We start from the raw sequence: 23,636 nt of genomic DNA on the forward strand, positions 1-23,636 counted from the left end.
CTGAATTTTAATTAGTCCCTTTGCAAAGGTGCAAAGATAAATCTCAATGGAGACGCTAAACAAAGCTGTTCCCTCAGGATAAAATTCCCCAATGATTAAATCAGGAATTGGTCTGGATCTTGTCTATAATTGGAAATTATAGTCTGCCTTTTTCCTCTGTGGGATATTAGATCTCTGTTCATAAGACACAGGTTTTGTTTTTATTACTTTCCTCTACCATTTTCATGGAAAAATGTGGCTGTTTAACAAAGAACATTACTATTAGTCAGTGTATTTTATGGTAGTGTCTAAATTAAGCTACTTATAAAAGCCAATATACTTGTGTGACGGGATGGACTAGGCCTTACACTCCCTGCCACAGGGAGAAGAGCAGAAGAGAGGTTCCTCCAAGCAGAATAGAGTGGCTGCTTCTGCTGCGGTCAATCAAGGCCCGGCAGGCTGATTATAAAAGAAGCTGCTAGGCCGAGAGGCTGTCATAGGTCGGCAACCTATGGCTCATGAGCCAAATATGGCTCTTCTGTAGCCCCAACTCAGCCTTCCCAGGTTCCCTTGCATCAGGGAGCCGGCGCTGGCACTACAGCCTTATAGCCCTCTGCAAGATGGGAATATAATTGCAAGTTTCCTGTGGGTAAGGTTGGGAGGGAGAAAGCCACAAGCCTCCCTGCCAGATCCAGCATTCGGGAGATAAGCGGAGCAAAAAATTGGCTCTGTGTGCACTACCATTTTCCTTCCTCTGGGAAACACTTTCTGGAGGCTTCTTTCTGGTGAATGGGAGCAGTGGGAGGCTGTTACACAGTGGCTATCACACAGTGCGATAACAAGGAAGTGCCCCCTCATGCCCAGACCTTGCACCTCCACCTCCTCATGCTCACACCCCTCCCCCGGCCAGATATTACACCCTTACCTTCTCTTACACCCCAGCTCCTGGACTCCCATCCATATCCCATTCTCTGGCAACCCTGTCCCATACACTTAACCCCTCATTGTTGGCCTCACCCCAGAACCACAAAATCTAGAACCCTAGAAGACTAAATCTGGCTTGAGGTCTTAAACCTCAGTCTTCCCTGCTCCTCCTCCCACTATGGGGCTGGAGCACCAGGGTAGTGAGGTGTCTCAGTGGGAGGAGGGGGGTCATATCAGTGAGGTTTGGCGGGTTTTGGAGGGTGGTGTGCAGGGGTGGGTTATTTTGTTTGGGGTTTTCTGCACTTCTTTCTTTTGTGGTCCTCAACTGATTTTGTTTTTTTTTCCCCTGTGGGTCTGTAGCACCTGACCCAAAAAGGGTTTCCCACTCCTGCCACAAAGACAATGTTGCAATCTTTTGTGTTGGACATATTTTACTTTATTTAAAAATGAAGCCTGGCCAGCAAGCCTCCAGTTAAGACCCAGCATCTGCCCACAGCATCATAACACTCCTGCATCCCCCCCCACACCAACCCTGAGCCCCCTGCCCTGAGCCCCTCATATCCCTACATTCTCGGACCCCTACCATAACACTCCTGCACCCCCACACACTCCGTGTCCTGAGTTCATCATACACCCAAATTCCCTGTCCTGAGCTCCTCATACACCTTAGTGCTGGTTAGGTACAATGTAGGTTGCTAGTAACTTTTTTATTATAACCCCCAGTTTTGAGTGATTCACCACTTTCTCAAATTCCCATTGGTCTTAATGGTCTAACCAGCCTTCTCCAGGTTCAGAGTGGTTCACGGGATGTGTGTTGAGACAGAAATATAGTGATGTGGATGAAATTTTAAAAATCTAGGTCCAGTGTGGTCTGTATTGACATTAAATATATTCCAGACCATTTTTTCTGTTGTTGACCGTTGTTTTCTTTCCTTGCATGCTGGCTGTTCTATTTTGCATGTGTAGTGCTTTTTGCCTCAGGTAAAGCCCTTCCCTCTGTGCTGCTCTATAAATAGTTTATCGAGTACTTTTTGATGGTAACTAACACTTATGTGATTCCAACATAGAGTCTGAGCCAGACACAGCTTTCTTTTGTAGTCCTTAATGTACTAGGAATGTTAGGAAATAATTTGAAACTACAGACAAGTCAATTGTGATTCCTGTGAAAGTATATAATAGTTATTTTAGTAAATGACTACATAATTGGGAACCAATTGTAAAACTTTATAATTTGTACAGATACTACAGCTATGATAGCTATAAAAAAGGATCGTAGATAGTTTGGGGAGGAGGAATCTTTTTGTTTGCTATCCCTTGGGCTTTTGGAAAGCAGAGCAATTTTGTAAGGATTTGATACCTGCTCAGTTCAGCCACAAGGGTGCACCAGTATATGAACAAAATGTACATCTAGGGTTGCCCAGCTCCCAGATTGTACTTTAGACTGGATGTTTTCTCTCATGCAGGGCTCTGTTGTCCTCGGAAAGATTAGGGATAGTTTTATAGAACAGTGTATAAATTGACTCTGGAGTAGACTGCGAATCCCTTATTCCCTCTCTGGATCCAGTGTTTATTGGCTCTTCAGCTTCTTTGGCAGATGTTTAAGCGAGACTGTTGTGGCATCCCAGTGACCAGTGACTGGCAAGATAAACCAGGGCCACAATCACAGCGTTGGAAAATTGCTGGTCCTTGAGCAACATCTTTGTTTCCCCGGCGGGAACAGACCAGCCCTTCGCTGAGAACTGGCTTACAGATTTTGGTCCAGAAATGGCGAGCACAGCAAAACCCAAAGGCACAGTCTGATGTGCGAAGGCAGCTTTCTCCCTCTTGACCTGCAGTAAGCAGAATAATGTGTAACATACCCCATGTTTCCCAGGTTCTTGGCTTGAGTGGTGGGCACTAAGTCAACAGCTCAAAGAAAAGGTGCACTGAGCATGAGGCTGAGGATTGCTAACAGAGACGGACGGCACTCACTTCAGACCAGTTCTGATATGTCCTGTTGTTGAAAATGCTCTGTCATTCTCTAGCTGATTACCATCTTAAAAACCAGCAGGCACACAAATGGTTAAATATTGGTCACAACTATAGTCAAGGCTTGCAAGAGTTGTCTTTCAGATGACAAAGATCTTTGGGCTCCTAATCCTTCCCAGTTCTGCATTCTGAAATCTATTTGCTTGTTTTCACCAAAAAAAATAGCAGTTAAGTGTGGTGAGTGTATAGAACATTAGTTACAAACTGATAATGGCAACTATGACTACTGCCACAGTTGGTGGGTGTTTGTTAAAAAGCTGCGTTCTCTGCCAAGGGGAGCGATGGGGTGGTGCCTGCAGGCATCAACACTACACGTCTGGCTCCAGAGCTGCAGCACACAGGAGATTTAGGCACTGTAGAGTAGAAGACTTACTTATCATGTCTTGCTTACAGTCAAGAATGTACTTGAGTAACCTCATCCTCCTTTCCCCAAACCCTCTATTTGCATATGCCTGCTTGCAAAGAGGTTGTTTCTTTTCTCTGGCCCCCATTCCTAAACCATTTAAGCACATGCATAACTCTTTGCAATTTTACACCTAGCATATGATGATCTTCTAGTGCAAATAATTAATGGTAGTAATAGTTCCTTTGAGCTCTTGAGACCTTGTTGTTCTCTGCTCGTTGGGTTCTGTTTGATTCTCTTTCAAATGTCAGTTTCCTTGCCTAGGCTAATGTTATATATGAATCTTAACTTTGGTATTCTCTGGCTTGTTTTTAATGTATTTTTAAGATTACATATTTAGTTCTTTGTGTTTAGATGTTCATATGACATTTCCTGTGAAATGAGGGTCATGATTCTGACCTTTAAGCGCTTGAAAACTGCTGATGAAAAGTGCTATACAAGAGGTAGGTATATTTATTATAAGATGCAAACAATATGCTCAGCATTGTAATTTGGAATATATTTCTCCTCTAGGACTGAATATGATTATGTTGCTGCTTTTAAGACCATTACCTTTACTGCTTTGAGATTTGACAAGTCCTTTTTTAGAGTTTTCTTGGATCTGGTGCTGAGTTGACCCTTTTGCATCAGAACCATCTTGTCTGTCAGTCCTCCTCCCTTCTGTTGGGATCACCTCTTCAGTCTGGCCGCAAACATCTGGTGCAAAAGTGGAAGGCTGTAATTATGGACATAAGCATGGGAGGAGGGGAGAATGGGATGCAGACATAGCTGTTTTGAGATGACAAATCATATTTTATTCCAGGCGTGAAAACTGATCCAATTGCCTTCTTCCTCCAACCTACATTCCATTTTATAATTTCATCAGTCTGTACCTGCATAGACTTTTTTTTTTTAAGGCTAAAAGGAACCATTACGAACATCTAGTCTGACCTTCTTCATAACAAGCCATAGGCTATGTCTAGACTGCAAGCCTCTTTCGAAAGAGCCTCTTTCGAAAGAGAGCGTCTAGACTGCATGCGGAATTTCGAAAAAGCAAGCCGCTTTTTCGAAAGAAAGCACCCAGTGAGTCTGGATGCTCTCTTTCTAAAAAGTCTGTTTGCTTTCAAGAACGCCTTCTTTCGAAAGAGCACTTTCGAAAGAAGGCGTTCTTCCTCGTGGAATTAGGTTTACCGCCATCGAAAGAAAAGCCGCGTTCTTTCGATTTAATTTCGAAAGAATGCGGCTGCAGTCTAGACGCAGGGCAAGTTTTTTCGAAAAAAGCCTACTTTTATTCGAAAAAACCCCTGAGTCTGGAAACAGCCATATAGCTTCATCCAGTAACTTCACTAGACTTACAAGCTCTTTTTGAACTATCTTCTGCAAAGACATCCATATTTGTATTTTTCTAGCTTCAGTTTCCAACCACTGAATGTTGTTATGCCGCCTTCTGCTAAATTAAAGTGCCAGCCATCTATTGGAGGCCTCTTTCCCATAGGTAGTTGTGATCAAGTCCCCTTCAGTATCGCCTTTAGTATCCAGTATTCCAGAATACTGCCTCTTAAACTCGAGCTTATGCAGCTAAATTTAACCTAAACTCCTAGTGTAGACCATGTTTGTAACCTTGCATTTGACTGTTAAAATATATTGTTCAAGTAAGCTCATCCTCCCAATTGACTCATATTTATCTCTGACCTCTCTTCATTATTTATCATTCCATCAGTTTGTCATCTGCATACTTTACCAACACTGATATTTTTACATTTCTTTCCAAATTGTTGATACTGAATATCATTGGGCTGAGAATAGATGCCTGTGGGATCCCCTTAGAAACATTCCCATAGGTCCTAATTTCCCCCTTTACTTAGGATCAACTAATCCTGTTTCTAATCTATATAATATTGGCTGTATTGATTTTAGTAGTGCTAAACTTTTAAACAGAATGTCATGTGGGACTAAGTCAAACAATTTCACATATCATATCAACACAACTTGTAATTTCATACACTATCATTTTTATATAAATGAAAGCAATTCATAAAGCCATGTTGTTGATCAACAATTGTTACCATCCTATAATTCTTTACTGATTTGGATCTCAGATCATCCTTTCCATGATTTTACTTGAGATCAATGTCAGAAAATTGGCTACAGATCATCCAAGTTACCCTTTCTAAACAATGGTATAACATGAGCTTATTTTCAAGTCCTCTGGAACTTTCCAGTATTCCAAGATACGTTAAATCATTATTAATGGTTCGGAGAACTCTGGCAATGCTCTTATAATTTTGGATGTAGTTTATTCCGACCTGATAATTTCAAAAAACTTGTTCCTACTTACTGATGGACTAGAAATGTTAACATGTCATCTTATCACTGTAATATCCTATTAAATCATTATATTATAGCAGAACCTCAGTTATTAATATGAGAGCTATGAACAGACCAGTCAACCATATACCTCATTTGGAACTGAAAGTAGGCTTATCACTGTAATATCCTATTAAATCATTATATTATAGCAGAACCTCAGTTATTAATATGAGAGCTATGAACAGACCAGTCAACCATATACCTCATTTGGAACTGAAAGTAGGCTATCAGGCAGCAGTAGAGACTCAATAAAAAGCAACAGAACACAAATATAAATACAGTAAAACTCCAATTGTCCAGCATCCAGTGGTCCGGCACTCCTGATAGTCCGGCACCAACTGGAAGCCAGAAATGCTTCAGCCAGCCGGACAATTGGAGCTCCTGTGAGCCACCACGTGCGCTCATGGGCCAGGAAAGGGAAGGGGAGGAGACGGGAATGGGATTATACCCCTGAGACGGGTCCGCTGGGACCCTCACTGTGTCCGGGAGTGGGGGGAGTCGGTGGGGATCGGTGTGGTGAGGGGTGAACCCGCCACCATTTTGCAGGGAGGCAGGGGAAGCCCCGCGAAGCTGCCTGCTACAGGCCAGTTGGGGCTGCAAGCGGAGACGGAGGAGAGGGAGTGAGGCGAGGGGCGGCGCTGCGGGACCAACCCAGCAGCACCCCAGTTGCTCTGCTCCACCGCTTCCCCAAGTCCACTGCAGCCGATTGCAGCCCCAGCTGGCCTGTTGCTGGCGGCTGCGCGGGGCTTCCCCCGCCTCCTTGCAAAACAGCAGAGGGTTCGCCCCTCGCTCTGCCATTCCCTGCCCCCTGCCAGTCACAGTGCAGGTCCTCCCCCCCCCCCCCACCCCCGCTGTAGTATCTCCTGATACTCTGGCATAGCCGATAATCCGGCACCCCCTGGGTCCTAAAGGTGTCGGATTATCGGAAGTCTACTGTACTCTGTTGAACAAACTACCTGGGGAAAAAGAGGAATATTTTAAACAAAAGGATTTGACAAGGTATAAAACTGTTTGTGCTTGTTTCATTTAAATGTAAGATGGTTAAATAGCATTTTTCTTCTGCATAGTAAAAGTCAATGTACAGTTGAAAACAACCCTAACATTTGTTCAATTATCAACCCCCTCCACTACTGAGGGGTTTGTAATGGAGGTTCTACTGTACTTTCCAAATACAGAATTATTACTGAATACTTTTTGCCTTTTTCTATCTCATAATTGGGAACTCTACCGTCATTACCTGATTTCAGACCTATGAAGTTGTTCACACTTAATTTGTTAAAGAAGAATTCCTTCTGATTGTCCTTAACCCTTCTGGACATAATTATTCCAAGCATTTATACCTTTCAGCTTCCTTTATAAATGGCTGCAGTTCCTAACTACCAGTATGAACTCATTACTATCAACTTTTTTATTCAAAATGTGTTCAGCTACATGTAAAGGACTTTAATTTGAAAGAGAATCAAACAGATGCCTTACAATAAAGATATTTGCTTGTTTTAATCAAGCTCTCCAGCATTTATTTCCCTCAACATTAGGGGCAGGTAAGATAAAACGGGCACCAGCCACTTCTGCATTTATGTATTTATAATGTATATGGTATAGTTTTAATCTCTACCACACTTGAATATGACAGACACCAGATCATTATATCTTACCATTTAGACAGACAGTCCCTGGGCAACACATAGCATTACGCTTACATCTAGTTTGTAACCCACGACAGGTAGCACAGAAAGATGCTTTGTCCTCTGGCTTGAGGCAGAATTTGCTAGCATTACAGTCCTGGTCTGTCAAGCACTGTGATCTCTAGAAAGAGAAAATAATTTTCCTCAGATGATGAAAATGCTCTCAATCAGCAGTATTTAAAGTGGAATGTACTGTATATTGATTGATCAAAAAACCAAAACAACCCCACAGCCCCCCAAAAAACCTACTGCCTCCTTCATCAATCAGTCCAACATGTTGTTTTAGAAATAATCTTTCTTGGGTCTGATATATGATATCTTGTTTGACTGAGTTCTTGAGGACAAAGGCTGCCCCTTTCTAGCCTGTATTGGATCCAGCACAATTGTGATCTTCAGCAAGTAACAGAAATATCTTGTGAACTGTTTTTTTTTTTAACAGCACTTTGAGCACAGGTGTGGGTGTGTGTGAACACATGACAGTAGGATAACTGACCTATAGTCACTTCCCATATCATGATTCAAATCCTAGCATCCTTTGCTTGCCCAATCCTGTACTCAATGCATTACAGCAAAGTGCTCTGCTGAAGAGTTCATCAGTGCTGACAGGCTGCCATGTTTTGAGTGAGTGACTTCTTGATGTCATTCCCCTTTCCCCAAAGGGACTAATTTTTCCTCTTTTAAAATGTCCCCAATTTCATAGCTGTTGAATATTGCTAAGATATTATTACAGTTCTATTTGCCATCACATAACTAGGCCTGTTGGAATCAGGAACTTAAGTACTCTGTTTTTCTCAAACAATTCTAATGCTTTGAGCTAAGCACTACTCTAACCAGTTGTAACCATTCTATTTAAAAACTGAAATTATGAGATTTTTGCAAAATATTACTAATATTCTGAGATCATTTAACCTTTTGAAATACAATTCAGGCCTGCAATTCCCAAAGCTCTCACCTTCCTGGTGCCCTGCACTTCAGCTGAACTCCTGATGGCGTTGTAGTTTAGGACCAAGGCTGTAAGCGGGGAGCAGATGCAGCTAAGCCCCAGTAGCAAAACTGCCACCATTCTTCAGGAACGCTGATCTATTTCTCCCAAAGAATTCTTAGACAACAGTGCTGCAGGTGTGCTGAGTCTTCAAAATAAGACTTTGCAAATATGGGATATTTAAGAATCCTTTTTTAAAAGATTCTTGAATAAAAAGTCCTGTTCTTACATTTTACATCTTTAACCTAAGAGGAAAATCTGTGGAGAAAAGCCCAATCCTTCTGGAGTATTTATAGCCAGGTTTTCTCTCCGTTCCATCTCTTCCCCCTCCCCTGGTTTCCTTCCTCTTCAGCCCACCCAGACTTCATTAGATCTCTTTACATCTGTTTGATCAGTGGTTCAGAACAAGGATTCAATAGAATGAGCATGGAGGTGGGCAGCAGCAGCCTCTCCTTGGGGCCAAGCCACTCCTAATTACTGCATATTAAAGCTTAGTTCAAAGAAACAGCAGAGGAGCAGGATGTGTGTATCAAAGGCAGACACTGCTAATTAACGGAGTTTCCTACCTTCCATAATCCTTTTGTTCTATGATCTGTTTTCACAGTTAATTGTGCTCCAAGTGATTCATGTTGGCCAGGCTGCCAATTACTGAACATTTATCCTGGGTATGGATGGAATATAGAAAAAAGACTGGTTAGTTCTGACATCCCGCCACAACAATCACTTGGTTCAAGGCAGCTGCCAAAATAATCCCTGTGTGAGTCAAATACCTGCTAAGAAAGCTTTCTTTCTTCCTGCAGTGGAACTGTTTGACGCTAATGTTCATTCAGAAAATTAGAACATATCTGCTTTGATCCTGACTCAAGATGGGAGGTTTTATGCTAGTAGTAAAATCACAGATTTGTATTCACAAAATTTGATTGCTATCTTTACTGTCATCTGTATCACATTGCCTCAACTTGAAATAATTGGAACTGAGTGTCAAGCATTGCTGAGTACAAACCTTAGCTGTGCTACTGACTTTCTCTGTGGCTTTGGACAAGTTATGGAAATTTTTTGCCTGTTTCCCCATTATTAAAATTGACCTAACACCTATTCAGAATAATGTGGTGATATAGTACACAATTAGTATTTATATAGGACTCGCTAAAAATTATTGTCCATGCCAGATGTATCTGATCTGGAATTCATCTCATTAGTCTTTCCCAAAGTTTCTGGAAATTATTTTTTATTTATTTATTTAAATATTTTTACCCCACCTTTCTATTTAAAATATTCAAGGCATCTTAGTCAAAATTAGTCTACTTTGACATTCTGGAGTGTTAATTCCTGTATCCCCAATCTTTTCTGAAGTGCCTCGCCATAGCTTCTGTCTCCCTATCATTGGTGTTTTATGCCTCCTTGCTTTGTAGTCAAAAACGGTTTTTAAATATTTTCTGTGCTAGGGTACTAGGCATTACTATATTTCAGTAAAGTGATCTAGCCAAAGTGATATATCCTGGGAACTGGCCCCTTCAAACTCCCAAATAATTTAGACCAGCATCCTTTTTGCAACACAAACCTACACTTCTCACAAAACAAATAAAGGATAGCTGGAATGGATGTGGCTTAAGGTCCTGAGTGAGGGTGCCCATCCCTTCAAAGATGCTTTCCTCTGGTTGACTGTTGTTCCTGTTCAGAGAAATACTGCTCCTCTGGAGCAGTACACATCCCTTTAGGAACATTAGTAGTGAGGAGAGGAGTAAAATCTTTCTTCAGCTGCTTTATTTCCCTTCCAACCCACAATCTGAACTTTAATTCTGCCCTAAACACCTTCCTTCCTTCTGCCACCACCAGCTCTTGAGCATTCCTGCCACTATTCTGTAGTCTTCCATCTTAGCAATAGCTTGCAGCTGACATGGCAAGAAAAAAGTCTCCTCTTCATTACTTTGTTCTTTCTGACACAGTAAGAGCTATCACAATAAATGCAGAAGCAGAAGACATTCCATTTTCCCAGTGTCCCCAAGTCTGGCTGGCAAATACTGTCTACAGAGGATTTTTAGAAATTCTCATGCTATTGGCTTACTCCTAGTGTAGCTGACTCAGTGCTGGAGCACAAGTGGAAGAATTTCTGAATGTCCTTCATGTAAACCAAGGCTTCCATCTATGTGCTGTATTCCTTGTGGAATATTTTCCAAATTATTCCTTCCATTAAATATCCCAGATTCACATTCCACTACAGCACCATGTAATAGGCTCTAGATTTAGAACTGCTCTTATTCAAGGAGATTAAAGCAGCAGTCAGACATTCTAATTTATAGTGCACTCGGGAAGAGTAATTATGACTCCTGACTCAAACTGTTTAAGAAAAATAAACCCGGGGAAAAAGTTTAAACAATCAAAGTTAATAGAATATGTAATTTCCTGACAAACTCACCGGGAATCTTTATTAAGGTAAAAAAAAAAAAGATGAAAGGGGAATACTGACGAGCAGACAAAATTACAGGAGATACTTATTGTAATTTTCAAAAGTGTGTTAGTCAAACTATTTCAAATACTGACTTTGATTTTTACCATCTAGGCTTAGATGCGACATGAATGTGACTAACACAATTGGGAGGAGTTGTAAAAGGGCCAGAACAATATAACTGATGGACAAAGCCATGTATACTTTTGTCCTTCAGTTAAGATAAAGTCCAGGGGAGAGCAACAAAAATGGTAAGATTTAGAAAACCTGATCTACAAAGAAAGGTCAAAAAAGGTCCTCCTTAGTCTTAAGAAAAGACTACTTAGGGCAGCGGTTCTTAACCAGTGAGGTGCTCCTCCCCAGAGGGGGAGTGAAGGGGATACAGGGGAGGTGTGAGGTGCCTCCCAGGAAATTTATTGCAATTGCCTTCTCACTGGATAAAATTCTAAAGTTTAGATTTCTTCATAATTAATATTATGAATTAAAATTATAAACATTAATTTCTTAACTTCCAGAGATGGGTACACTACAATAGCAGTGTGAATCAATCAGGCCTATGTGACAACGCACTACAATAACAGTACGCAAGCATTGCTGACTTTCATCTTCAAATATTACGTACATTTGTTAAGAAAAGGTTCAAAGGCTGGGCCCTGACTGAGCTCCCTGGCAGAGTTCTTATAGTCCTAGCCACGCCCCTTAGCTTCCTATCAGGTGAGGGGGCGGGGCTAGGCTGTGCATAAAATGGCTCCCAGGAGGGTGTAACCATGAAGTTCACTTTCAGGGGAGGTGTGAAGGTAAAAAGGTTAAGAACCCCTGACTGAGGGGGACCTAATAAGACCTCAGCTATGCCCAACGCTGTTATACAGAAGATGAACTTTAAAAACAACAAATAGTCTGGTAGCACTTTATAGATTAACACAACATGTAGATGGTATCCTCTGCTGTCATGGGCACAGCCTACTTCTTCAGATGACCGGGGTTCCTAAGATGACAGAAGATGGTCATCAGCTGTTTTCCATGTCCACCAAAGGTAGGATTAAGAGGTAGTAGACTTAAATCTAAATATCCTTTGCTGTGTGTTGAGAGTAGGAAAATATGTATAAGGGTAGTTAAGCTTTAGCCCTACTCCCTACACCTGTAGCTTGAAGAGAGAGTGGTGTAGAAGGGCCATGCTGCCCCGGCTCTGAGACATCACACAGCACTTGTTCATGTACAGTCCCTTTGTGTTGCGAGCTCTCTCATGTCCATTCCACATTAGATTGCACGCTTGCCACATGCACCACTGCTTGAAGTTTTTCATTTAGCAATGCCTGTAGGGGAGCGCTGCTAGCAACCCCTGGAATGGTGCCTCCATGGCATAGTATAAGGGATGCTACAGCCCATTTCTCCCCCTTCCCTCTCCATCCACCCTCAGTTCCTTCTTGCTGTCAGGGCTGGATCTTTCAGATTTCTCATGTAAGCTTGTTTGTGCTACTTAGCTAAATGGCCTGTTTCTTCCTTTATTTTGACCCATGCAAAAAGTTAGCCTCCTTAGCAGTTGTTGGTCCCAGATGGGACTTTTTGCCCCGCAGTAGGGGAAGCCCTGGAGCAGTCCACTCCTTTCATGTATGCTGAGAATATTGTGACTGTTACCAGGGGTGGTCCAATCTCCTCTCCATCCCCAGACAAGTCTATTTTAGCCCCCACCCACCTTATATTGCCTGAGGGTGCCAAAACCCATCGGGAACTGTTACAGTGGTTAGCAGCAGAGTTGGGGTCTTAGGCAGATGAGCTGCAGTAGCCAATAGCCACCCTGTTCTATGTCCTCTGCTCCTTCATGCTTGTGAGGATAGCATTACATCTTCATGAAGGGGTACCATAGATCACCACAGCCTTGTGGCAGACACCTTCTTTCCCTTGCTCCCATTTCTAAGAGGGCTAAGTAAAGTACTTTATCCCAGCTAGAGGTTAGAAATACCACTACACTTACCCTATCCCTAACTCCCTGGTTGTGGAAGCCATCAACCAAAAGAGAGAAGGTCAAGCCAGAGCAAGGCCCAAAAATAAGACTCCAAAGGAATGATTTAGGCACTAGAAAATTTACCCAGCCTTGCTCAGGTCCTTCAGGGTAGGGGAATGTGGGGGAAGTAGGAGTCAGGGCAAGTGCTTGGGTAGGTAGGGGATTCAGGGCAGGAGACTGGAGGAGTGGAAGTGCAGGAGTCAGAGTTGAGAGGTAAGGAGGGGTTCAGGGCAGGGAATGTGGGGGGATGCATGAGTCAGCAGTGGGTAGAGAGCTCAGGTTTGGGGGTAAAGAGGTAAGGAGGGCTGATGCCTGGGGGGTGGAGTGCTTGCTGCCACCCTACCCCTGGGGATAGGGTACTTGCTGCCACCCTGCTGTCATGCAGGAATGACTGTCCCTGCTCTCTCAGCCTGCCTTTTCCATTTGATGAGAAACAATTGCATTCCATGCACATCCCATTGTCTCTGGCTCACCCAAATTCTGACCTTGCTTTGTTAGGATAAGAGGAAGCTGCATACCAAATTTGGTGGTCCTAGCTCTTACCATTTAGGAGTTCTTGAATAGTTTGTGCATCTGTCTCTCATATAGTAGACCAGGGAGACCTGACTAGAAGCCTAGTGGCAGAAGGACTGGCAGCTGAGATCCCCGCTGAGCTGGGAGCCAGGACTGGGCCCAGAGCCCTAGCAGTGCAGCCAGGCAGGAGCGGCCCGAGGCTGGCTGTGGCAGCTGGTGCCCCAGGCAGGTGGCGCAATTGGCACACCCCCCCCCCCCCACCCTGCATGGCCGTGATGTCATCACAGGGCGCCCGGACCAGCAGCACTCTAGGCAACTGCCTAGTTCGCCTAGGCTCACGGGCTGCCCCTGCAGCCAGGGCTACAGCAACCCGGTAGCAGGGCCGGAGCTGCAGCAGCTACTGAAGCTCTGGTAGCAAGGCTGAGGACTCAGCAGCTCCCTTAGCAGGGCTGGGGCCAGAGATGCAGCAGCCCAGGTTGCCAGAGCTGCAGCAGCATGACAGCCTGGCAAGAGAGGGTGCACTGTGGCAGCCCGATGGGAGACTGGGGCTGGCAGTGGGGAGGGGTGGTGGGTTTGGGGGCCAGTAGCAAGGGACGTCCTCTAGTCAGGAAATTCCAAGTCCTGAGGGTGTTGGAAGAGGTCCAAACTGTAGTAAATAAGGTTTATTATTCAGCCTGCTTGGCTAGTACAACTATACCATGGCAGACTATGGTCAAATTCAAGGGGGCACGCCCAGACTCTTCAAGGAAGGCTTTCTGGGGCATCTGTGATGGAAGGCACTGCTGTACCAAAGGCAGCAGCTTCAAATATGATTGACATGGCAGACCACCTGAAGGCTTCTGCTATTCTGGTGCAGACAGTTTAGAAGAATAGGTGAGCTAAAGCTCAGGAATAACAAGTTTACCCTATTCAAATGCAAAGAAGGATGAAAAAGCAGTGAAAATTTACCAGGAACAGAAGAAAAGAAACCAGCTTATCAGTCCAGTGTTGCTAACTCCTGACTGCATTGTGAGAGAAGGGCTGGGGGATGGTAGCCTTCTCTTCCACCCCAACTCTGCATCTGCTAGAATAGAAAAAAATAAATTGCAGCGTCCACTTAAAAAAAAAATCAAGTTTCCAACCCTAGAAGCTCAGCAGCAAGGCTTGAAAACAGACTGCAAGTGCACCATAAAGGTTCAGAACAAATTAAAGCAAAGGCCACAATTGTCATTATTTGGGGAGAGGAGGCAGATTTATGTTTTTTAAATCTTGGTAACAGTGGAGCCAGTGTGAGAAGGGAGGCACGATCTGTTGGCCATCCATGATGGAGACAAGGGAGAGGGCACTGTGCTGTGAGATAACATTCTGGGAAACATGCTGTGCAAATGGGAGGAAACTGCAGTGTTGGAGAAGTGACGGGGACACTGAGGTCTGAACAAAATGTGTGTGGGAGGAGCATTCATGAGATGGCGTGGAGGGCAGGGGACAGATGCACCAGTTTGCATTGGGGTGAAGGGAGGATGAAGCTTTTTCCAAATGGAGAATTGGGGGACAGCTGCAGCAGGCCTTGGGTCTGTAGCGCTCAGGGAAGTTTGCATAACACAGAAGTGGACAAACCCTAGCTGGTGGGCTACATTCGGTCCACCAGCCATTTTAATCTGGCTCTCGAGCTCCTGCTGGAAAGCGTGTGCTGGGGCTTGCCTTGCCCCTTATGAGCCTCAGCTCAGAAACAGCAGTATATCCCCTTTCCTGCTGGCTCCTACAGGTTGGGGCAGCCAGAAGACTCTATGGCTACGTCTACACTGGCAGCTTCTTGCACAAGAACTCTTTTGTGGAAGAGTTCTTGTGCAAAAACTCTTCCACAAGAGAGCACCTACACTGCCACGTGCTTTTGCGCAAGAGCATCCGTGGTAGTGTGGACATTCTTCCGCAAGAAAGCTCTGATGGCCATTTTAACCATAGGGGCTTCTTGCACAAGAAATTCATGTTGCCTGTCTACACTACCCTCTTCTGGAAGAACTCTTGCACAAGAGGGCTTATTCCTCGTGGGGAGAGGAATAACTTCCGGAAGAAGCCCTGTTTTACAACGCTATACTGTAAATTTACTTCTGGAAGAACGCTTGTGCAGTGTAGACAGCTGGCAAGTTTTTGTGGAAGAACGACTGTTCTTCTGCAAGAAGCTGCCAGTGTAGACATAGCCCCAGTGTAACGCACAACTTCCTTTGACTGGGCAGGGCAGTCAATGGGAGCTGCAGAAGCAGGGGGGAGGGGGGAGAGGTAGGTAGTGCACAGAACTCCCTGGCTCAGTTTTGACCTAGGAGCTAGTGGTAGTGGGACAATGCCACTGCTTCTACTAGGTGCTTAAGTGCAGCCCTGAGCAAGGTTGTGAATGTTTAACCAGCGTACCGATTAAGGTTAGTGTGTGGGCACAGGAGCAGCTTTAGAAGCAGCGTCTGTCTGAGACAGACCCTCACAGAAACTGTCTGCCGTTGGGGAGGTCATTCCAGCCCAGTGGTGGTGGGGCTCCCCTACCACCTTTAATCAGTTAACTAGTTAAATATATTTACCAGTAAACATTAAATGGGAGCTTACAGACCTTCCCTGCCCCCAAGCTCCCTTCTCTCCTCTTAACCCCACAGCTATTCTCCAGAGCCCCTGACCCCCCCCCCCCCCAAACTTCTCATGCTTGACCCGCGCCCAGTAGGGTTGCGAGATGGTTTCAACAGAAATTCCGGCCACACTTGCCATTCCCTCTCAAGCTACATGACAGCGTATTCAGACCAGGCCGGTGTATAGGCAAAAAGTGAAACCTCTCCGTTTGTGTGACCGTCACAGTTTCTGTCATACATACATGACATTTAGTACAACTGCTCAGGAATTGCTACCTTTGATGGCTGGTTGCAAATTCAGAGAAACTGTGTTTTTTGGTAGAAAAATCTCTCAATTTGCTACCTCCTGGCTAATGGACTCAGGGGATGCTGGTGTTTTGCCTTGGGCGGGGGCCTTTTGCTCCTTGTCCATAGGTCACAGTGCATCCAAAGTAGCAAATCCTGAGAAGTTAGTGTTTCGGTCGCTGCACCAGCGCCCTCACCGCCCCATTGCCAGCCTGTGTCCCGGCCCCTGGCTCCCGGCCGGCGCCCTCACCGCCCCAGTGCCAGCCTGTGTCCCGGCCCCTGGCTCCCGGCCGGCGCCCTCGCCGCCCCAGTGCCAGCCTGTGTCCCGGCCCCTGGCTCCCGGCCGGCGCCCTCACCGCCCCAGTGCCAGCCTGTGTCCCGGCCCCTGGCTCCCGGCCGGCGCCCTCACCGCCCCAGTGCCAGCCTGTGTCCCGGCCCCTGGCTCCCGGCCGGCGCCCTCACCGCCCCAGTGCCAGCCTGTGTCCCGGCCCCTGGCTCCCGGCCGGCGCCCTCACCGCCCCAGTGCCAGCCTGTGTCCCGGCCCCTGGCTCCCGGCCGGCGCCCTCGCCGCCCCAGTGCCAGCCTGTGTCCCGGCCCCTGGCTCCCGGCCGGCGCCCTCGCCGCCCCAGTGCCAGCCTGTGTCCCGGCCCCTGGCTCCCGGCCGGCGCCCTCACCGCCCCAGTGCCAGCCTGTGTCCCGGCCCCTGGCTCCCCGCCGGCGCCCTCACCGCCCCAGTGCCAGCCTGTGTCCCGGCCCCTGGCTCCCGGCCGGCGCCCTCGCCGCCCCAGTGCCAGCCTGTGTCCCGGCCCCTGGCTCCCGGCCGGCGCCCTCGCCGCCCCAGTGCCAGCCTGTGTCCCGGCCCCTGGCTCCCGGCCGGCGCCCTCGCCGCCCCAGTGCCAGCCTGTGTCCCGGCCCCTGGCTCCCGGCCGGCGCCCTCGCCGCCCCAGTGCCAGCCTGTGTCCCGGCCCCTGGCTCCCGGCCGGCGCCCTCGCCGCCCCATTGCCAGCCTGTGTCCCGGCCCCTGGCTCCCGGCCGGCGCCCTCGCCGCCCCAGTGCCAGCCTGTGTCCCGGCCCCTGGCTCCCCGCCGGCGCCCTCACCGCCCCAGTGCCAGCCTGTGTCCCGGCCCCTGGCTCCCGGCCGGCGCCCTCACCGCCCCATTGCCAGCCTGTGTCCCGGCCCCTGGCTCCCGGCCGGCGCCCTCACCGCCCCAGTGCCAGCCTGTGTCCCGGCCCCTGGCTCCCGGCCGGCGCCCTCACCGCCCCAGTGCCAGCCTGTGTCCCGGCCCCTGGCTCCCCGCCGGCGCCCTCACCGCCCCAGTGCCAGCCTGTGTCCCGGCCCCTGGCTCCCGGCCGGCGCCCTCACCGCCCCAGTGCCAGCCTGTGTCCCGGCCCCTGGCTCCCCGCCGGCGCCCTCACCGCCCCAGTGCCAGCCTGTGTCCCGGCCCCTGGCTCCCGGCCGGCGCCCTCACCGCCCCATTGCCAGCCTGTGTCCCGGCCCCTGGCTCCCGGCCGGCGCCCTCACCGCCCCATTGCCAGCCTGTGTCCCGGCCCCTGGCTCCCGGCCGGCGCCCTCACCGCCCCATTGCCAGCCTGTGTCCCGGCCCCTGGCTCCCGGCCGGCGCCCTCACCGCCCCATTGCCAGCCTGTGTCCCGGCCCCTGGCTCCCGGCCGGCGCCCTCACCGCCCCAGTGCCAGCCTGTGTCCCGGCCCCTGGCTCCCGGCCGGCGCCCTCGCCGCCCCAGTGCCAGCCTGTGTCCCGGCCCCTGGCTCCCGGCCGGCGCCCTCGCCGCCCCAGTGCCAGCCTGTGTCCCGGCCCCTGGCTCCCGGCCGGCGCCCTCGCCGCCCCAGTGCCAGCCTGTGTCCCGGCCCCTGGCTCCCGGCCGGCGCCCTCGCCGCCCCAGTGCCAGCCTGTGTCCCGGCCCCTGGCTCCCGGCCGGCGCCCTCGCCGCCCCATTGCCAGCCTGTGTCCCGGCCCCTGGCTCCCGGCCGGCGCCCTCGCCGCCCCATTGCCAGCCTGTGTCCCGGCCCCTGGCTCCCGGCCGGCGCCCTCGCCGCCCCAGTGCCAGCCTGTGTCCCGGCCCCTGGCTCCCGGCCGGCGCCCTCGCCGCCCCAGTGCCAGCCTGTGTCCCGGCCCCTGGCTCCCGGCCGGCGCCCTCGCCGCCCCAGTGCCAGCCTGTGTCCCGGCCCCTGGCTCCCGGCCGGCGCCCTCACCGCCCCAGTGCCAGCCTGTGTCCCGGCCCCTGGCTCCCGGCCGGCGCCCTCGCCGCCCCAGTGCCAGCCTGTGTCCCGGCCCCTGGCTCCCGGCCGGCGCCCTCACCGCCCCAGTGCCAGCCTGTGTCCCGGCCCCTGGCTCCCGGCCGGCGCCCTCACCGCCCCAGTGCCAGCCTGTGTCCCGGCCCCTGGCTCCCGGCCGGCGCCCTCACCGCCCCAGTGCCAGCCTGTGTCCCGGCCCCTGGCTCCCGGCCGGCGCCCTCACCGCCCCAGTGCCAGCCTGTGTCCCGGCCCCTGGCTCCCCGCCGGCGCCCTCACCGCCCCATTGCCAGCCTGTGTCCCGGCCCCTGGCTCCCGGCCGGCGCCCTCGCCGCCCCAGTGCCAGCCTGTGTCCCGGCCCCTGGCTCCCGGCCGGCGCCCTCACCGCCCCAGTGCCAGCCTGTGTCCCGGCCCCTGGCTCCCGGCCGGCGCCCTCACCGCCCCAGTGCCAGCCTGTGTCCCGGCCCCTGGCTCCCGGCCGGCGCCCTCGCCGCCCCAGTGCCAGCCTGTGTCCCGGCCCCTGGCTCCCGGCCGGCGCCCTCGCCACCCCAGTGCCAGCCTGTGTCCCGGCCCCTGGCTCCCGGCCGGCGCCCTCACCGCCCCAGTGCCAGCCTGTGTCCCGGCCCCTGGCTCCCGGCCGGCGCCCTCGCCGCCCCATTGCCAGCCTGTGTCCCGGCCCCTGGCTCCCGGCCGGCGCCCTCACCGCCCCAGTGCCAGCCTGTGTCCCGGCCCCTGGCTCCCGGCCGGCGCCCTCGCCACCCCAGTGCCAGCCTGTGTCCCGGCCCCTGGCTCCCGGCCGGCGCCCTCGCCGCCCCAGTGCCAGCCTGTGTCCCGGCCCCTGGCTCCCGGCCGGCGCCCTCACCGCCCCAGTGCCAGCCTGTGTCCCGGCCCCTGGCTCCCGGCCGGCGCCCTCGCCGCCCCATTGCCAGCCTGTGTCCCGGCCCCTGGCTCCCGGCCGGCGCCCTCACCGCCCCAGTGCCAGCCTGTGTCCCGGCCCCTGGCTCCCGGCCGGCGCCCTCGCCACCCCAGTGCCAGCCTGTGTCCCGGCCCCTGGCTCCCGGCCGGCGCCCTCACCGCCCCAGTGCCAGCCTGTGTCCCGGCCCCTGGCTCCCGGCCGGCGCCCTCACCGCCCCAGTGCCAGCCTGTGTCCCGGCCCCTGGCTCCCGGCCGGCGCCCTCACCGCCCCATTGCCAGCCTGTGTCCCGGCCCCTGGCTCCCGGCCGGCGCCCTCGCCGCCCCAGTGCCAGCCTGTGTCCCGGCCCCTGGCTCCCGGCCGGCGCCCTCACCGCCCCATTGCCAGCCTGTGTCCCGGCCCCTGGCTCCCGGCCGGCGCCCTCACCGCCCCAGTGCCAGCCTGTGTCCCGGCCCCTGGCTCCCGGCCGGCGCCCTCGCCGCCCCATTGCCAGCCTGTGTCCCGGCCCCTGGCTCCCGGCCGGCGCCCTCACCGCCCCAGTGCCAGCCTGTGTCCCGGCCCCTGGCTCCCGGCCGGCGCCCTCGCCACCCCAGTGCCAGCCTGTGTCCCGGCCCCTGGCTCCCGGCCGGCGCCCTCACCGCCCCAGTGCCAGCCTGTGTCCCGGCCCCTGGCTCCCGGCCGGCGCCCTCACCGCCCCAGTGCCAGCCTGTGTCCCGGCCCCTGGCTCCCGGCCGGCGCCCTCACCGCCCCATTGCCAGCCTGTGTCCCGGCCCCTGGCTCCCGGCCGGCGCCCTCGCCGCCCCAGTGCCAGCCTGTGTCCCGGCCCCTGGCTCCCGGCCGGCGCCCTCACCGCCCCATTGCCAGCCTGTGTCCCGGCCCCTGGCTCCCGGCCGGCGCCCTCACCGCCCCAGTGCCAGCCTGTGTCCCGGCCCCTGGCTCCCGGCCGGCGCCCTCACCGCCCCAGTGCCAGCCTGTGTCCCGGCCCCTGGCTCCCGGCCGGCGCCCTCACCGCCCCAGTGCCAGCCTGTGTCCCGGCCCCTGGCTCCCGGCCGGCGCCCTCACCGCCCCATTGCCAGCCTGTGTCCCGGCCCCTGGCTCCCGGCCGGCGCCCTCACCGCCCCATTGCCAGCCTGTGTCCCGGCCCCTGGCTCCCGGCCGGCGCCCTCACCGCCCCATTGCCAGCCTGTGTCCCGGCCCCTGGCTCCCGGCCGGCGCCCTCGCCGCCCCAGTGCCAGCCTGTGTCCCGGCCCCTGGCTCCCGGCCGGCGCCCTCACCGCCCCATTGCCAGCCTGTGTCCCGGCCCCTGGCTCCCGGCCGGCGCCCTCACCGCCCCAGTGCCAGCCTGTGTCCCGGCCCCTGGCTCCCGGCCGGCGCCCTCGCCGCCCCAGTGCCAGCCTGTGTCCCGGCCCCTGGCTCCCGGCCGGCGCCCTCACCGCCCCAGTGCCAGCCTGTGTCCCGGCCCCTGGCTCCCCGCCGGCGCCCTCGCCGCCCCAGTGCCAGCCTGTGTCCCGGCCCCTGGCTCCCGGCCGGCGCCCTCACCGCCCCAGTGCCAGCCTGTGTCCCGGCCCCTGGCTCCCGGCCGGCGCCCTCACCGCCCCAGTGCCAGCCTGTGTCCCGGCCCCTGGCTCCCGGCCGGCGCCCTCACCGCCCCAGTGCCAGCCTGTGTCCCGGCCCCTGGCTCCCGGCCGGCGCCCTCACCGCCCCAGTGCCAGCCTGTGTCCCGGCCCCTGGCTCCCGGCCGGCGCCCTCACCGCCCCAGTGCCAGCCTGTGTCCCGGCCCCTGGCTCCCGGCCGGCGCCCTCGCCGCCCCAGTGCCAGCCTGTGTCCCGGCCCCTGGCTCCCGGCCGGCGCCCTCACCGCCCCAGTGCCAGCCTGTGTCCCGGCCCCTGGCTCCCGGCCGGCGCCCTCACCGCCCCAGTGCCAGCCTGTGTCCCGGCCCCTGGCTCCCGGCCGGCGCCCTCACCGCCCCAGTGCCAGCCTGTGTCCCGGCCCCTGGCTCCCGGCCGGCGCCCTCACCGCCCCAGTGCCAGCCTGTGTCCCGGCCCCTGGCTCCCGGCCGGCGCCCTCACCGCCCCAGTGCCAGCCTGTGTCCCGGCCCCTGGCTCCCCGCCGGCGCCCTCGCCGCCCCAGTGCCAGCCTGTGTCCCGGCCCCTGGCTCCCGGCCGGCGCCCTCACCGCCCCAGTGCCAGCCTGTGTCCCGGCCCCTGGCTCCCCGCCGGCGCCCTCGCCGCCCCAGTGCCAGCCTGTGTCCCGGCCCCTGGCTCCCGGCCGGCGCCCTCGCCGCCCCAGTGCCAGCCTGTGTCCCGGCCCCTGGCTCCCGGCCGGCGCCCTCACCGCCCCAGTGCCAGCCTGTGTCCCGGCCCCTGGCTCCCGGCCGGCGCCCTCGCCACCCCAGTGCCAGCCTGTGTCCCGGCCCCTGGCTCCCGGCCGGCGCCCTCACCGCCCCAGTGCCAGCCTGTGTCCCGGCCCCTGGCTCCCCGCCGGCGCCCTCGCCGCCCCAGTGCCAGCCTGTGTCCCGGCCTGGGTCAGACCAATGGGGGAAGCTGACAGGCAAGTGCCCCCCCCCCGAGCCGCTGGGGGGTTGCCATGGCAGGGACCGGACGCCATCCCAGCAAATGGCGCCCAGCTCCGGGAGCGGGCGGGCGGCGGAGGAGCCACAACTCGCAAAGGCGAGAATACCAGCTCAAGCCACAGAGCATGCGCAGACTGACTCTCATCGCCCTGCCATGGAAACGTCCCCCACACGCGCCTCTTACAACGCTCAGCGGCGGCGGCGCTGGTCTCGGCTCTCCTGCGGCACATGCGCAGTACTGGTCTTCGAGTCGCACTCGGCGGGGCTGAGGGAAAGACGCTGCCGCTGAAATGTGGAGGGGTGGTACTGCGCACGCGCGGTGACGCAAGGGAGCGCGATGCGCGTGCGTCATTGGGTACTGGGAGCGTTGAGCATGCGCGGTGGGTAGGCGTGGCGAGACCTTCACCCTGAGAGTAGGGACAGGAGACAGCGGCTGGACGGTACGGGCCCGGGGGGCGGGGCCCGGGGCCCGGGCTCTGCTGCGTGCAGGGAGGGGGTTTGCGGTAGCCTGGTGCTCCAGGGATGTGTGGGGCGGTGGGGGAGGGGGAGCGGGGCCAGGGAGTAGTGTTACCCTCGGGGGGGGGGGTCGCGTACCCCTCAGGCTCTGGGGGAGCGAGGGGCAGGGAAGGGCTGAGGGGCAGGAGTACGTCCAGGAAAGGTGTTTACAATACAAGCGTCTCCTCGAGGAGAAAGCCAGCTGCGTCCTGAGCATGCCCTGCTCTGGCTGCCTCCCGAGTCGCCTCGTGCGCTGCGACGGCTCTTAGACTCAGAGCAACTTGAGCTCTTTCCTTTTGCATCTTCGGACGAGGACGGGTGTACGTGCACCCACATGTGTATCTCTTCATATTGTTTCCATTGATTTTGTTCACAGAAAAAAATCTGAAATTGCTTGAGAAGTTTTGGGTTGTGTGAACTGTGGCTTTGTCATGCTCCTCGTTATGTATCCACTCTATTTTTAACTGCTTTACAAGTAGGTTAAGATACTATGCCTGCCTCTGATTTATTTGATGTTCTTTTAAAGCCGGCAGAGGATATGAATGGCCAGGTTGAGACACAATCTAACATGTGCTGTGATGAGCAAACACCTTGATAGATGTGCTTGGTTTTTTAATGCAGGCAGATAATCTGTTTCCCTCTTCCTCCTCCCACTGGAAGAAAATCATCCCTGGGTACAGATTGCTGGGACTCAAGTTTTTGTTCATTTCCATGGCTCATTTGAAACCAGTGTCTAAAGAACCTTACTCATCCTGAAAGTCTTTCAAAGGGGGTTTCTGCCAAGGCAAGATGCAAAACATATCTTAAATAGGGGGACAATATTACTACTTTTTCAGTATTTTGGATTAACCCTAATTTGACCCCTCCCCTCCAAAAAAAAAAAAGTCTTCCTCTTAAGTTTAGAAACTGAGATCTATATAAATTGTGAACATTTAATAAATGCTGAAAAAATATTAAAGGAAATGTCAGTCTAAAATTTGATCATTTTGATAACTCTCTTGCTTCTCACCCCCAAAATGCTTAGAGTATGAATTTAGAAGCCTGTATTTTTGTAATTGCAGAGGTTAATTCTCCGTGCTGATTGAAATGTCGTATTACAATATTGAAGGTGATAGAAGCAAGGTTCTTATTGTGTACTACACAATGTTTACATTCACTACCTATCACTACAGTTGCTGAAAAACAATAGCACACATCTTCTGTGATTATTATAGTGCTCAGT

General features: G+C 53.4%; 2 protein-coding genes across 8 annotated transcripts in view; one reads left to right on the top strand and one right to left on the bottom strand.

Annotated features, from left to right (window-relative positions):
- Positions 1-94: 94 nt before the first annotated feature.
- Positions 95-22,228, bottom strand: DKK4 (dickkopf Wnt signaling pathway inhibitor 4). Of its 6 annotated transcripts, none has more exons than XR_012899057.1 (5): positions 22,104-22,228; positions 14,260-14,374; positions 8,917-9,011; positions 7,339-7,489; positions 2,597-2,732 (listed from the first exon to the last, which is right to left on the bottom strand). XR_012899057.1 is itself a non-coding variant. In XM_006113233.4 (4 exons), the coding sequence occupies exons 1-4, from the start codon at positions 8,429-8,431 to the stop codon at positions 2,482-2,484; spliced, it is 657 nt and encodes a 218-aa protein (XP_006113295.1). In that variant the 5' UTR covers positions 8,432-8,497; the 3' UTR covers positions 95-2,481. The 6 variants fall into 6 exon arrangements, 1 of the variants encoding a protein (XP_006113295.1); XR_012899054.1 differs by lacking the exon at positions 2,597-2,732 and adding an exon at positions 2,779-4,049; XR_012899055.1 differs by lacking the exon at positions 2,597-2,732 and adding an exon at positions 2,779-4,049 and having other exon boundaries at positions 14,260-14,371; positions 22,104-22,215.
- VDAC3 (voltage dependent anion channel 3) overlaps positions 22,214-23,636 on the top strand; it is a 40,537-nt gene continuing 39,114 nt past the window's right edge. The window contains exon 1 of one of the 2 annotated variants that reach the window (XM_075915727.1): positions 22,214-22,359. The gene's annotated coding sequence lies outside the window, so the exon portion shown is untranslated. The remainder of the gene's footprint in view (positions 22,360-23,636) is intronic. The other variant, XM_075915728.1, reaches the window with a different exon arrangement.

Source organism: Pelodiscus sinensis, unplaced genomic scaffold, assembly GCF_049634645.1.
Source record: "Pelodiscus sinensis isolate JC-2024 unplaced genomic scaffold, ASM4963464v1 ctg75, whole genome shotgun sequence".
NCBI lineage: Eukaryota > Metazoa > Chordata > Testudines > Trionychidae > Pelodiscus > Pelodiscus sinensis.